The sequence below is a fragment of the Daucus carota genome, chromosome 1 (assembly GCF_001625215.2).
Source record: "Daucus carota subsp. sativus chromosome 1, DH1 v3.0, whole genome shotgun sequence".
Classification (NCBI taxonomy): domain Eukaryota; kingdom Viridiplantae; phylum Streptophyta; class Magnoliopsida; order Apiales; family Apiaceae; genus Daucus; species Daucus carota.
This window is the reverse complement of record NC_030381.2, coordinates 512976-527975: the sequence shown is the minus strand read 5'-3', so window position 1 is coordinate 527975 and position 15000 is coordinate 512976. Positions and strand designations below refer to the sequence as shown.

Sequence of the window (15000 nt, the reverse complement as noted above, 5' to 3'; positions counted from 1 at the left end):
CTGATTGTAAGTTAAACAAAAAGAAAAGGAGAATGACTTATTTATATTTTCTCTTGAGATCTAGTCTTTTTTTAGCGGTATTTTCGTTAGGACGTTTTCTAGGACCAGAAGGAACTGCTAGAATGACAACTGGCAAAAATCTCATTATTTTTGGAGTACTTCATTTTACTCTTAATCCGACGAAACAGAAGGATTAAGAGTAAAATGAAGTACGGCTTCCTAAGGGTTGTTTTCTATCTCTCTCTTCTATTTCTTATTTTCGTGTATGGAAGTCTCGTTAGATGCTATTTGCTTTCTCATTTAGGTATTTATTTATCAGATATTTTACCTTGTTTCATTTTCTGTGTTTCAGATTCGAGCTTATCTACCAGCAACGACGACACCTCTAGTTCCACGACTCACATAGTTTCAGATTCGCCGCATTCGCTTATTATTCCCGAAAATACCCAACCGGGGGGGGGGGGGACCTCTTGTCTCTTTTTGGGACGCAAGACCCAGACCGAGAAATCAAATTGTATACCCGGGCCCGCTTACTCGAAAGCCGATTAATCGAACGGGTACCTCCTCAACTTAACTTCGGCGAATACGAAAACTTGGTTAGAGACAACCTCAACCAAGCAAGAAACATCCTGCACTATACTATCAAAGCGCTCTTTCTCATGAGCTGTTCGACATTACGATACTTGAATTAAAAGCGAATTTTCAAGATAAACCTTTCGATCTCTTGATGACTGAACCCAATGAACGCCTCCTCCTCATTTTTAGAGAATCTCCTTTTCAGGAAAGGGCAATACGGCCCGAGGCTTTATAATTTCTTGAGGGGAGACTCGACTTGTTAAATCTCGGGAATCCCCATCCTCATGCCTATCCAGAGAAAGTGATCTTACAAAACACGTTGGAGCAATGGCTCAATAATCTTAGACAATTTAACAAAAATGCTATTGTGTATACCGAATTTCTATCACATTTTCGTGGCGTGTAAAATTAAAAGATAATGTTTCGGAGCTGCTGTTGGTATTGGAAACGTTTTCAGTTCTTTGATTCATTCCGTGGCGCGAAATCCATCTTTGGCGAAACAATTATTTGGTTGTTAATGGCAACAAAATAAAAAGCATCGAGAAAGGTCTACTTGCTTGCCAAAGAAGCTTCGGTTTTTAGGTGGGGGTCTTTGTTGAGAATTCGTAAGTAACTGAGTGAGTGCTTCCAGGCCAAGTCCTAACTACATACCTACAAAAGGGCCATACGTATTCAGAATCTCAATAAAGTAACTACTGTCTGTGCCATGACTAATGAGATTTAAATATATTTTGTGCAGTCCTATAATTTGTTCTTGCAAAGACTCGTCTATAATAAAGACATTATCGACTATATGTTTGAAATCGAGTTCGTCAGGTAATCTACGATTACCATTTGTAGCAGTATAATCTTTAAAAATCATTTCTAGTTTCGACTCGGTTTTTTGTTTGAGTTTGTCCAATTCCAACTCCAAAATAAGAATTTCAGAGCCCTTCCCCACTTTAAACCCGGCAAAGAAAGCTAGCGAAAGAACTATTCCGATTCCGATTCCGATTCCGACTGAAAAACAGGGTTCGTCTATGAAATTCTTCATATTCATATTTTTATTTCATCTCTATAGTTCCGCTTCCTCCTCTATGAAGAAAGACTTGTGGAAAAGAGCTAGCCTGTTGGGCCAAGAAAGGCATGTGAGTTGTTGGGCGTAAAAGTTATTCTCTTACGATATTTCGAGTTGGATGAAAAGAGCGAATACAGATACACACCTTCTACCCCTTATAGAGTATAAGACAGGCCTATCTCTATAGTGGAACCTATCTAGGTTCTAGCAAATATAGAGTGTGAATGCTGGCTACTAGAACTAGTGGTCGTAGGGCAACGGGGAGATGAGTTAGCAACTTCACGTTTAAAAGAGATCCAAGTCCATAGAGTAGAGACTAATAAGGTCTCAACATATTATGGATGCCCAATCCCGGAAAGTATCAGAGGTTGTTGAGTTATCCAGCCTCTCACTGCATATATGGGTAGTCTAGTAAACCAGGTCACAGCGGTGGTGGCCACATAGCTATATCTGACTCATATAGCTATGCCTAAAATCCTAGTTTTATATCTCCAACTCAAATAGTCACAATATGAATCAAAAGAAAGATTCCCAGGAGACAACCTGGATTACTCGAACTCACGAGTTCTTGCCACCTATCGGCAGTGATGATCGTGAAAAAGTTATTGGATTCTGGTCAGATTTTTACAAGAGTGTCTTTGAACTAAGTGAGAGTACTTCAAGCTACCAAGATTGTTTTCCTACAAAGAATGATTCGATCTACAAACAGATTGTATTCAAACGTCTGGAACAATGTAGGGGATCACATCTTAGCGATGAGCAGTTGCGAAAACTTCAATTATTCATTGAGGACTCCACTTTGGAATTTGATGAGAAATCGATGTATAAAACAGTCCCTAACGCAGTCAAAATGATGATTCTGCGAGGTGAGGAATCTGTTGTTGATGATTCATCTGGAAAGAGAAAGAAAGCGGGTTTTCAATCAGTCAAGAAAGGATATGATTCATCTGCAATGACTTATCTTTTGAAAAGTTCTAAGCTCACTGCTGAAGAGAAAGACTCACTCAATGTTTTTGGTCAACATACGTTGGAAGTTTTACTAATCCATGTGTTAAGTGTGTTGTTTAATTCAGTGGAATCTGATTCAGTCATTCGTCTATCAACTCTAATAGATCGTCTAGATACTACTGTGCGTTCTCAGATCCAACTATTAAAGAATCGCAAATCTAGGTATGAACAATCCATATCGACTGCTAAAGCCGGCGTTGATATCGCTCCGAAACCTAATGGGTCCCCGAAAAACACCTTTCATTTTGGTAATGAATTAGCTTCATTCTTGGAAAGAAAGGATTTGATCGAAATTTCGATTATTGGGAATATTGAAGATGAACCAAACCGTAAGAAAAATGGTTCTTTTTATTTAGCTAAACATCAGTACGTACACTGCAAAATTCCCGCATCCGATTTACCTATAAGGTTTAGTTTGCCCATGGTCTGCAAACCAGAAGATTGGCAAAGTATTCTCCAGGATAATCAAAAGCCTAAGTATCTATCCGATCTAAGGGGTGGTTATTTAAGTAGTTTAACTGCGGATGTAGATGAGCGTTACCGCTTGTTAAGCTCAAAGAACCTAGATAATTTTTATTTAGAATTCCATGATGATAATTCCACTGAATTATGTGATATCATGAATAAACTGCAAAGTCAACCATTTAAGGTTAATAGCTCTTTCTTGTCATATATTCGTCAAAATGAGTCTCTATTGGTTGAGCAGGGTTTAATACTACCAAGTTTTCTATCTAAATTACAAATCAAAGATATTTATGAGAAATTTAAGAAGAAGTATTATTCATATCATTTCTCCAAAAGTGTACGCCTTGCCACCTTATTCAAAGAATTGATGAAACTCATTCAGCGTGCCGGCTATGAGCAATACATATTGAAATTAGCAATAGCCTACGAGGGCTACCATTTTTATTTACCCGCTTTTCTGGATTTCCGAGGTCGAATTTATCGCAGTGGTATTTTACATTTCCACGAACGTGATCTAGCCAGAAGTCTGGTCATCTTTGCAAAAGAAGACTCTCAAGTCTCCTCTTCTATTCCAATATCCTTTTATTGTGCAGCATCCCACCTTTACAGATCTTTCGATAATAACGATGATGCTGTGGAATGGTTTGAGGAAGCTAAAGGTACTTTTGAAGAAGCTCCTAATGATTTATTAATCAAATTTGCTTGTGATGCGAAAAAACCATTACAGTTCCTGTCATGTGTTGTTGTATTTAAAGAGTATTCAACTACTCAAGATCTACAAGCTATAACATCTTATCCTATAACCCAGGACGCCTCCGCGAGTGCTTATCAGCTAATGAGCTACTTTTTATTAGATAAAGATCTGGCTAAGAATACAAATCTTATACAACGACCGGGTGATTCCAATATCCAAGATATTTATTCATACCTTCTCAAAGAAGTGCAAGTCTACATAAATGATAATGATAAATATAAAAATGATTCACTCATTCTTACTGTAAGTGATAATCTGACGCGTAAGATAGTGAAAGGAATCTTTATGCCTATGATATATGGTAAAACATTAATGAGCACGGGTATCTTTCTGCAAGAGAGTTTCTCTTTCGATCTGGGTAAGCGCCAGAACGCTGTGGCTCAAGTCTTTTATGACTTCTTTAAGGTGAAATATTCTAGACTGAATTGCTTGATGAATATGATCCAAAATATTGGATGGTTCTCATCAGAAAGGGGTAACCCAGTTTGCTATAAAGTCCCATTATTTACAACAATACAGGATTATCGAAAATCATCAGAGACTCATATATGGGTCTACTCAAAAAGCACTCATTCGAGGAAAAAGGTAACTCTCTCAATACCTTCGGAGGAACGAGATAGTCGAAAAACGCTGTCATCAACCTTCGTCAACTTCATTCATCAAAAGGATGCCTGTCTCGCTATGAATGTAGTCAAGTTCTTACTCTCTGATCCTTCTATCCCTATCCCTATATACACAGTTCACGACAACTTTATAACAATAGCAGACTGTTGCTTTAGCTTGCCGTTGTTGTATATCTCAGCCTATAAGGAATTGGGTCCACCTCTTTTAACGATCAACGAGTTCATCTATATGAATTGTTCCAAACCAGGTTACCATGATCCAGAGAAATTCAAAAGAGTTATTCCTTCTCGTGAACTCGAATCTCTCTTAAATAATTGTATTCCAACTGAGTTTAGGAATAAAAAGAATCTTTGGAATAAAAAGAAAACAATTATAGTGAATTCATATAATACCTATGTTAATGCTGTATGCGGTCCTATCGATAGTGATACAACAAATGCACCTGTAGCAACCCTATTAGCCACCAGATATGAGGCTCATGAGCGAAAGTGGGAATCTTTCAAAAAAGAGCTTTCCGATCGATATTGTTTACAGTATTAGTATGTTAGTAAAAAAGGGGGCATACAAAAGGGTTCATACAACCCGTTCATACACAAGCCGTTACTTCGATTCTGATCTATTCTATACGCGTATTCGTCATACAACATATGCTTCTCCACATCCGTTTTTGATTCAAGCTGCCCATGATATAGACCCGGGCTTCACCGTTCTGGAAATCGTCTTAATAATCATCGCTATTTTCGATCTTCTAATTCGTTATGTCTTCTCATCGGTAAAAGGATATTCCAAATTCCTTATTACCTTGACCCTAATTGATAAGGATGGTAAGGATATTACATATACTATATGTGATGCAATACCATTGACTCCACTAGATGGTAGCGCGTTCCTTCCTTATAAGGATATCTTTTCCTATATCTATAGGGCTGTTATCCAAGTTTTTGAGACTTACAAAGGTGCTATCATTAGCAAAATCGCCCTGCGTATTTTTCTAACTGGTCAAAATCTTGAAAAACATCTCTCAAAAGATGAAATCATAAAGATACTTGATACCCTTTTAGAGGATCTTTCTCATGATGATGATGGCTACAATTCAGACTGGGACGGTAGTGAGAATGGCAACCATGTTGGAAACAAGAACGAGAGCAAGAAGAGTCTTGGTCTTCTTTCGTTGGTTTTAAACGACAAAAGAGATGTCAAACCCCCTGTTGCTAAACCTATTTCGAATAAGAAACGTACTTATAATAGCAATATATCGCAAATCATTTCTTCCAATCCTAATCCTAAGGGTGTTACACCATTTATGGTGGCCGATATTGAGACAATTCTTCATAAGGATGATACGGGGATGGAAGTGCAGACTCCATACGCAGTAGGTTTACTGGTGGTTCTACCTGAAAAGGAAGTGGATAAAGCGGATATTATGACTTTCTATAGCGAGGATTTGCTTTACAAAGCAATCTATTCATCCTTCAAAGATAGGAGCGAGAAAATCCTATATGAGATGGTTAAACGGATTGATGTAGTAGCTACTACACAGTATAAGACAGCTAAGTCTATATACTTCCATAACTTATCACGATTCGATGGAATAATCTTGCTTAAGCACTTAATCTGTCATCATCCATACTACAGCATTCAACCTCTGATTCGAAACCATCGAATTTACGAGATCAAAGTCTACAAAAAGATGCAACAAGAGGTGAATGAAAAGATGGTTGATAAGAAAGGTGTTCTGTTATTCTCCTTCAAAGATTCGTTAAATCTACTTCCTGGAAAACTGGCTACCCTGGCACAGAGCCTGTGTCCGGATCTTGGGGCTAAATATGATTTCGATCATGAGCAACTCAAAACTGTGGAAGATATCTCTCTTAGGGAAGAAGAATTGCGTGAGTATTTGAAGCAGGATGTGCTTCTACTTGGAGGAGTTCTGAAAAAAGCTCAAGAGATCATCTTGAATATCTATAATGTGAACATAAATACAGTCTTGACCATATCATCCCTAGCTATGAGAATCTTTCGTATTCAATACTATGATGCTTCGTCTTTTCCAATCCACATCCCAAACGTGAATGAAGATCAATTCATCAGGAAGGGCTACTACGGAGGTCATGTTGATGTCTATAAACCAAGAGGTGAGAACTTGTACTACTATGATGTGAACTCTCTCTATCCCTATGTGATGCAAGAATACCCAATGCCTGCTGGTAAACCATACTGGAATGGAGATCTGAGGAAGAAAGATTTAGACACCCTCTATGGATTTATTGAGGCTTATGTGAAATGCCCGGATTCTATCAAAAAACCATTTCTACCCTATAGGGAAAAGGTTAATGGATCTCTCATCTTTCCAACAGGATACTTTGTCGGTGTTTACTATAGCGAGGAGTTGAAATATGCTCGCGATTTGGGCTACACCATCTACCCTCTACGTGGCTATCTCTTTAAGAAGACGGAAAGCCCTTTCAAGACCTTTGTCAACGATCTATATAATAGCAGGTTAGAGGCTAAGAAAGATGGGAATGAAGGAATGTCTTATGTTTACAAAATCCTTATGAATTCACTTTACGGCAGATTTGGTATCAATCCAAAAATGACTATTACCGAGATCTGCAATCAAGATTGTTACAATCAATTAGTAAGAAAGGATACTTTCATAAATGGGGACAAACTGTACGAAGATACATACGTAGCGAATTTAAAGAAAGATTTATCAACAGATAGTTGGGACCCGCCTAAGAATGCTGCAGTCCAACTAGCAGCGGCTATTACAGCATGTGCAAGGATCCATATGTATCCATATATAGCAAGAGAGGACTGCTACTACACAGACACAGACTCTATAGTTCTTGGTAACCCACTCTCAGATGATATGGTATCTTCTTCAGTCTTAGGGAAATTGAAGCTAGAAGATCAAATAGCGTGGGGGCTCTTTTTAGCACCTAAAACCTATTGCTATACTACAATTGATGGTAAAGATGTACTAAAACACAAGGGTGCAGCAAAACATTTTGTTGACATTGATTGGTATGAAAACCAATATGCTAATAGAAAGAACGAGAAAAGTGTACCGTATTCGACTCCCTTTGGTGTTGATTGGAATCAACTTCGGATTGTTAAGAAAACGTCACATCTTGCGATGAATGTGGATATCGGTACCAAAAGGAAAGTGGTATACAGTGAAAATAATGTTTGGTTGGAGACCACACCCTTTAAAGTGGAAAACTTAAAAGACTGCTCAAATCAGGACTTGAGATACATTATCAAGAAAATCCAACATGAGAAAGATAAAGAAGATGAGACTACTAACACTTCTTCAACTACGCCTACGGATGGCAAGAAAGAGACAGAAAGCAGCAACGTTGATGATAGCACTTCTTCGCCAACCAGCTCTTCAACAACCATTGATGATAGAACTTCGACTAATGCACCTTATAGCACTGTTGAGAACCCACGCTCTGGCAATGATAGTGATGAAGACGGCTACGCCAGTGATAGAAACGAACGCTCAGACTCACGCTCTGGCAATGATAGCAATAACCATAACAGCAACGAACGCTCAGGTGGCAACAACGTTGATGAACGCTCAGACTCACGCTCTGGCTACGGCAGTTCACATGAAAGCAATGATAATAGCAATAGCTCTGGGAGTGATGAAGACGGTGACAATAAGGATGAAATCCTACCGGATAAAGAAGATGAGACTACTAACACTTCTGAGAAGTCTTCTTCAACTACGCCTACGGATGGCAACAAAGAGACAGAAGCAAGAACTGTTCGTTCAGATGGCAATGGCAGCTACTATGATAGCACTTCTTATAGCACTGTTGACACTCAACATACGGATGACCATGATAGTGAACCAGAGAATAGCTCCCCTGGCAACGATAGCAATAACAACAATGATAATAGCTCTGGTAACGGCAAGGGATGGTCCTTAGAGAAAGAATATGATAACAATTCTGGGAGTGACAATAAGAGTTGTACCCCTCCTGAGAACCATTCTTCAAGTGATTCAGACAACAATAACAATAGGACTTCTTCGCCTACCACAACTAACAGTTCTTCAGGATGGGATGCACTTGTAAAAGAGATGAAAAGAGAAAAAGAACAAAAAGAAAGAGATACAACTTCTTCAACTAGCAGCACTTGTGAGCCTACTTCTACCTATGCGCCTACTGCAAATGATTACACTACAGCGCGAAACGTAGATGATTATTCTCAACGTGACACCATAGGAGAAAATGAATTGATTGAACACTATGTTATTAGAATGGAGAACAAAGATAGAGTGAAAGAGATCTGGGATCGCAAAGCAAGAGCAGAAGAAATGCTGAGCAAACTCAATTCAGACAATGTATACAACCCTAGAACAAGAAATTATTGGAAAGATGAAATCAGGTGTGTAAACCGGGCCTATGCTATCTTCAAGACCCAGAAGGACATCAGGGAAGGTAAGACAACAGTAGAAGATATTACACTATCCAACTGGTATGCTGGGGATTATTCTGCGGATATTCCTTATCCCTATGATCCAGACGTTAAGATACTTCTTGACAAATTCAAGGATAAAGAAAAAGCACAACACGTATGGCTATGGAAAGAGAGAACCCATATGGAGCTAAAAAGAGAAGCTGAGAAGGGAGATAATGCTGACCAACGACTTTTGATGTTGTACAAATATCGTATAGCATGTGTCAAGGTCGCTTACTCTAAATACATGGATAGTCAACAAATGGATGGAGACGAAAGACTCGAATCTTTAGCAGACTTCCTACCCTCTAATGATAGCTATGATTATGAGAGCAATGGCAGCTACTATGATAGCTATGATGTAGAGAGCAATGGCAAGAATGATGATTCTAGCTTAACTACAAGTGTAAACGATACCACTACAAGCGAAGACAGAGTAACCAACGATTACACTACAAGCTCGAGCAATGACAGCTACTACGATAGCTCTTCTTCCATTGATATAAGTGCGCAGGAGCTGGATAGAAGTTCAGATAAGACTGATGATCATACGCAAGAACAAAGAGATAATGCTCATCTTTCAGAACCCTTTAAGCGCGACAAAGAGGTCGAGCATCTTGAGAAGAATCAAGATGATCCATAGATAAGCGGCAGAAAGATCTTCTATTATAGACACCTACTTATATTATATACAATCAAATCGATCTTCTCCACGTTCTATCGTGCCATCAGGTGCAATACGAAAGACTTTCTTTACAGGACCTATTCTCGAGTACATACATCCTAAAGTATCGATAGACTTTATATACCCGTTGACTAGCTCAAGATCTACCAGCAGATCTTCTATACCGAAGAAAGCCTTTTCTTGTTCATTGTCTTTAATAAAGATAAAAACGGTATCATAATACCTCTCAAACTCAATACTAGGATACTTTCGAGCAAAGCCAGGATCAAAGCTTTCGGCCAAGTATAGATTGAATAAGACTCTGCATATTTCACCTAGAGTTGGTATACCATAAGGAGATGGTGGATGATACATATCCTGATGTAAAATATTGAGTTCCATCAACTGAGATATGAGTCTATAGACAGACTTATCATGAAGGATAGGTGACAGCGTCTCTAATAAATGAGTTTTAGGAATGAAATTCAAGGATTCATCTAATTCAATTGAGTACAACCTTTGAACCCTTATACCTAGAAGACTTTTATAAAAAGCCTCGATACTTGATCGATTCAATATTCGGTAATCATCATTTAGCGGTAAGCTACCACAAGAGAAACGATATAAGAAACGTGCTAAACCAGTGTAGACCACTACATCATCCTTATGCGGTAAAAGAACCTCTATAGAACCACGATGACGTCGACTTTTGCGAAACATGATATCAGGATAAGATGATATAAGTACTTCGGCATAATACTTTGAAAAAGCATACTCCGGGATGAGAAGATATCTTAGTGGAGATAGATGGTACTCATCCGAACATATTTGTTGTAGAATTGATTCTAATTGATCAAGAGGCATAGACCAACTTGTAGTTGTCGTTAAATCGTTATGAACAAAGAGAATATCTTCCAATAGCTGTTGGCGTGTACATAAAGACGAGTTAAAGCGCTTTAGAATACAATATCCATATCCATTAGATAGATAATGGTTTTGAGAACGTAAGACGTTAGACACACTAAGTGAATGAAGTACAATGCCCATTTTTTTCCTTCTATACATTGTTCATTACATTACTCATATCTACTACACCTGTAGTAATTATGAAGGCAATCATTAAGCCTAAACATACATTCCGAAGAACCACACCACTAGCCGGGATATTCATCTCAGAAAACGGGGGAACATTCACAAATGTTGATTTGATCCTCTCAGACATATCCTTTTGAGCTGTAAACTCAACACAATTGTAGGAGGGATCCAAAAAGTCCATATTTAAGAGAGGATCATATGAGACGATAGGTGTAAAGAGCTCCATAGGAGCTTGACCATCAATACATGGGAAAAATGTATACCACACTGTGCAACCAAACCCCGAACAGGTTAATATTAAAAAACGTCCAAAGGTACCATTAAAGAAGGTTATAACCTCCACTAAGTTTTTATAGTAATTCACATCTAAGACACTTCTCATTCCATCCTGGCGACTAAACGAACACAACTCCCGTACCGATGACATCTTCTTACTCATGGATAAATGAAGCGAATTCATCCAGTGAGTGTAACTCCTCTTCATCAAACTAGATGGAAATCGAGCATCATGCATGATAAACTCTGATTGGCCTGGATTAAAACGATATCCTAAACCCATAAAGGTTGTTCTTTGACTTTCAAATAGACAGTCTATCAAACCATGAGGAAAAGTCATAACAGGAGGATTGACTTTGAAGTGCGCTTCAGAACGAATATTCTTCATATAATTACAGACATACGACATATGGGAACCCAGAACACTCTTAGGCATTATCTGAGTTCTATTTCGATTAATCGTAATATTACGAGGAATACGACGTGAGACAACATTGGAGGATGATGAATCCTCAGATGGTTGATCATTACCCAGAGAGAGGTGTGCAACCTTATCGGGTAATCTAGCTACACCCGATGTCAGAATATTTTTCTTGAGAAAAGCTATCGTAGATCTCATATTCCGACTGGTGGTATAACGATATAGCAAAACAGAGACTGAAGGCGTAACATGTGATGTAGATACATACGAACAGATCATATTAATTGAACGTTTTCTAAGATAGAGTAATAAGATTGGTTTTTGGAAACGATCCCAGCCTATTATTGCATATATGGATATATATGTATACTATACTAGCATCCTTTTAGATAAGTAAGCTTAGGGGTGTTCTCAGTCGGCGAAGCCTCACATCCAACAGAAAGCATCTTTTAGATTCATATATATCCATATACTCTTACAGGAAGCTGACCGCTCGGCCACCACCGCTGTGACCTGGTTTACTAGACTACCCATATATGCAGTGAGAGGCTGGATAACTCAACAACCTCTGATACTTTCCGGGATTGGGCATCCATAATATGTTGAGACCTTATTAGTCTCTACTCTATGGACTTGGATCTCTTTTAAACGTGAAGTTGCTAACTCATCTCCCCGTTGCCCTACGACCACTAGTTCTAGTAGCCAGCATTCACACTCTATATTTGCTAGAACCTAGATAGGTTCCACTATAGAGATAGGCCTGTCTTATACTCTATAAGGGGTAGAAGGTGTGTATCTGTATTCGCTCTTTTCATCCAACTCGAAATATCGTAAGAGAATAACTTTTACGCCCAACAACTCACATGCCTTTCTTGGCCCAACAGGCTAGCTCTTTTCCACAAGTCTTTCTTCATAGAGGAGGAAGCGGAACTATAGAGATGAAATAAAAATATGAATATGAAGAATTTCATAGACGAACCCTGTTTTTCAGTCGGAATCGGAATCGGAATCGGAATAGTTCTTTCGCTAGCTTTCTTTGCCGGGTTTAAAGTGGGGAAGGGCTCTGAAATTCTTATTTTGGAGTTGGAATTGGACAAACTCAAACAAAAAACCGAGTCGAAACTAGAAATGATTTTTAAAGATTATACTGCTACAAATGGTAATCGTAGATTACCTGACGAACTCGATTTCAAACATATAGTCGATAATGTCTTTATTATAGACGAGTCTTTGCAAGAACAAATTATAGGACTGCACAAAATATATTTAAATCTCATTAGTCATGGCACAGACAGTAGTTACTTTATTGAGATTCTGAATACGTATGGCCCTTTTGTAGGTATGTAGTTAGGACTTGGCCTGGAAGCACTCACTCAGTTACTTACGAATTCTCAACAAAGACCCCCACCTAAAAACCGAAGCTTCTTTGGCAAGCAAGTAGACCTTTCTCGATGCTTTTTATTTTGTTGCCATTAACAACCAAATAATTGTTTCGCCAAAGATGGATTTCGCGCCACGGAATGAATCAAAGAACTGAAAACGTTTCCAATACCAACAGCAGCTCCGAAACATTATCTTTTAATTTTACACGCCACGAAAATGTGATAGAAATTCGGTATACACAATAGCATTTTTGTTAAATTGTCTAAGATTATTGAGCCATTGCTCCAACGTGTTTTGTAAGATCACTTTCTCTGGATAGGCATGAGGATGGGGATTCCCGAGATTTAACAAGTCGAGTCTCCCCTCAAGAAATTATAAAGCCTCGGGCCGTATTGCCCTTTCCTGAAAAGGAGATTCTCTAAAAATGAGGAGGAGGCGTTCATTGGGTTCAGTCATCAAGAGATCGAAAGGTTTATCTTGAAAATTCGCTTTTAATTCAAGTATCGTAATGTCGAACAGCTCATGAGAAAGAGCGCTTTGATAGTATAGTGCAGGATGTTTCTTGCTTGGTTGAGGTTGTCTCTAACCAAGTTTTCGTATTCGCCGAAGTTAAGTTGAGGAGGTACCCGTTCGATTAATCGGCTTTCGAGTAAGCGGGCCCGGGTATACAATTTGATTTCTCGGTCTGGGTCTTGCGTCCCAAAAAGAGACAAGAGGTCCCCCCCCCCCCCGGTTGGGTATTTTCGGGAATAATAAGCGAATGCGGCGAATCTGAAACTATGTGAGTCGTGGAACTAGAGGTGTCGTCGTTGCTGGTAGATAAGCTCGAATCTGAAACACAGAAAATGAAACAAGGTAAAATATCTGATAAATAAATACCTAAATGAGAAAGCAAATAGCATCTAACGAGACTTCCATACACGAAAATAAGAAATAGAAGAGAGAGATAGAAAACAACCCTTAGGAAGCCGTACTTCATTTTACTCTTAATCCTTCTGTTTCGTCGGATTAAGAGTAAAATGAAGTACTCCAAAAATAATGAGATTTTTGCCAGTTGTCATTCTAGCAGTTCCTTCTGGTCCTAGAAAACGTCCTAACGAAAATACCGCTAAAAAAAGACTAGATCTCAAGAGAAAATATAAATAAGTCATTCTCCTTTTCTTTTTGTTTAACTTACAATCAGTCCTTCTGCGTGTAGAACATTGGCTCTAGCGTCCAACGGGCGCGCCCTGCCTGTTCCCAGTTCGGTTGGAACAGAAGTCACCAGCTTTCATTGCTTTCATTTCATTGGCGGGGGCTGACTGAAGTCTCCCTAGTTGACGACAATGGTCAACCTGTCACGACCGTAGTGGGTCAAAAAAAAAGGAATCCTATGTGTTGACTTCTATTTGTGTCTTATCCCCGATGGACAAAACACCCGTTTTTGTGGTAGCGGCCGTACCTACCGATTATGTTAACAACCACGTTAACGAAGTTGCTCGATTGCTAAGTCGAGGTACACACCCTCTCGTCATAAAGAAAGCTATCTTTCACTCACTTAACACTCATCAAACAAAAGAAAGACTGCCCTCCGCTCCGAGAAATTGTATAACTTGGGCAAAGCATTCACTCTCCGTTCCATGATTCACAAGATCCATAGATAAATTTTTTAGCCAGTGAACGTTGTCTACGCTAAACAGAACTCGTTCGGCTACTTCTCGGAAATTAACTGCTGCTGGTAAGTTACCGCCTCCCGTAGGGCTAATGTCCCTATATACTTCATATACAATCGCGAGTTTTTCACAACTATTTTGTCTTTCATCACATCTGAAGCTAACTTAGTTATTTTACGTTCCATATTGAGACTAGTTAGAGTAGGGAGCATTTGACCGGCGCTAACCGCCACCAGAATAGCTACAGGCAAAGCCAAACTCATTTTGAATACGAAATCCGCAACTAATTGATCCATACCAAACATACCTACTTTTTTTCTTCCAGTTCTTCTTAGACCGGCAACTCGTATCCCGAAGATACAAGTAAGCGCCCGGTCCTCTTGAGTCGAAGTGAAGTGTGGTGAGGTTTTGCCTCACAAAAACAAAACAGAAGGAGTGGGCAATTTGGGAAAAAGCCGAAACGGATTCGGCCAGTACAATACTGAGTATTATTGAGGCCATGAAGACGGACAGCACTTGGTTTACAGCTGACCAACGAAAAAAGACTCCAAT

General features: G+C 39.0%; 7 protein-coding genes across 7 annotated transcripts in view; 3 read left to right on the top strand and 4 right to left on the bottom strand.

Annotated features, from left to right (window-relative positions):
• Positions 1 to 2114, top strand: part of LOC135150726 (photosystem II CP43 reaction center protein-like) — a 5791-nt gene extending 3677 nt beyond the window's left edge. Inside the window, 1 exon segment of the mRNA XM_064087674.1 lies at positions 1 to 2114. This exon segment is cut by the window's left edge and continues 2719 nt beyond it. The gene's annotated coding sequence lies outside the window, so the exon portion shown is untranslated.
• The window catches only part of LOC135150745 (ATP synthase subunit 9, mitochondrial), an 83560-nt gene that overhangs the window by 7939 nt on the left and 60621 nt on the right, over positions 1 to 15000 (bottom strand). The window contains exon 2 of the mRNA XM_064087732.1: positions 1 to 15000. This exon is cut by the window's left edge and continues 7939 nt beyond it; it is cut by the window's right edge and continues 6440 nt beyond it. The gene's annotated coding sequence lies outside the window, so the exon portion shown is untranslated.
• The window catches only part of LOC135150737 (putative ATP synthase protein YMF19), a 30178-nt gene that overhangs the window by 7939 nt on the left and 7239 nt on the right, over positions 1 to 15000 (bottom strand). Inside the window, exon 1 of the mRNA XM_064087708.1 lies at positions 1 to 15000. This exon is cut by the window's left edge and continues 7939 nt beyond it; it is cut by the window's right edge and continues 7239 nt beyond it. The gene's annotated coding sequence lies outside the window, so the exon portion shown is untranslated.
• Positions 1 to 15000, bottom strand: part of LOC108203778 (uncharacterized) — a 27005-nt gene that overhangs the window by 7939 nt on the left and 4066 nt on the right. Inside the window, exon 1 of the mRNA XM_064087729.1 lies at positions 1 to 15000. This exon is cut by the window's left edge and continues 7939 nt beyond it; it is cut by the window's right edge and continues 4066 nt beyond it. The gene's annotated coding sequence lies outside the window, so the exon portion shown is untranslated.
• Positions 1 to 15000, bottom strand: part of LOC135150724 (photosystem II CP43 reaction center protein-like) — a 25595-nt gene that overhangs the window by 7939 nt on the left and 2656 nt on the right. The window contains 1 exon segment of the mRNA XM_064087670.1: positions 1 to 15000. This exon segment is cut by the window's left edge and continues 7939 nt beyond it; it is cut by the window's right edge and continues 1698 nt beyond it. The gene's annotated coding sequence lies outside the window, so the exon portion shown is untranslated.
• LOC135152102 (probable DNA-directed RNA polymerase) lies at positions 2145 to 4932 on the top strand. Its single transcript, XM_064091921.1, has 2 exons — positions 2145 to 4800; positions 4910 to 4932. Exons 1-2 carry the CDS (start codon positions 2145 to 2147, stop codon positions 4930 to 4932), a joined length of 2679 nt encoding a protein of 892 aa, XP_063947991.1.
• On the top strand, positions 4954 to 10876 carry LOC135150719 (DNA polymerase-like). Its single transcript, XM_064087658.1, has one exon. It carries the CDS (start codon positions 4954 to 4956, stop codon positions 9598 to 9600), a length of 4647 nt encoding a protein of 1548 aa, XP_063943728.1. The 3' UTR covers positions 9601 to 10876.

What these genes read in the sequence shown, in the direction of transcription:
- LOC135152102 (XM_064091921.1), top strand. Translation starts at nt 2,145, where the DNA reads ATGAATCAAAAGAAAGATTCCCAGGAGACAACCTGGATTACTCGAACT. An exon ending in CGAATCTCTCTTAAATAATT is followed by an intron (nt 4,801 to 4,909) that starts GTATTCCAACTG and finishes TCCTATCGATAG; the next exon opens with TGATACAACAAATGCACCTG.
- LOC135150719 (XM_064087658.1), top strand. Translation starts at nt 4,954, where the DNA reads ATGAGGCTCATGAGCGAAAGTGGGAATCTTTCAAAAAAGAGCTTTCCG.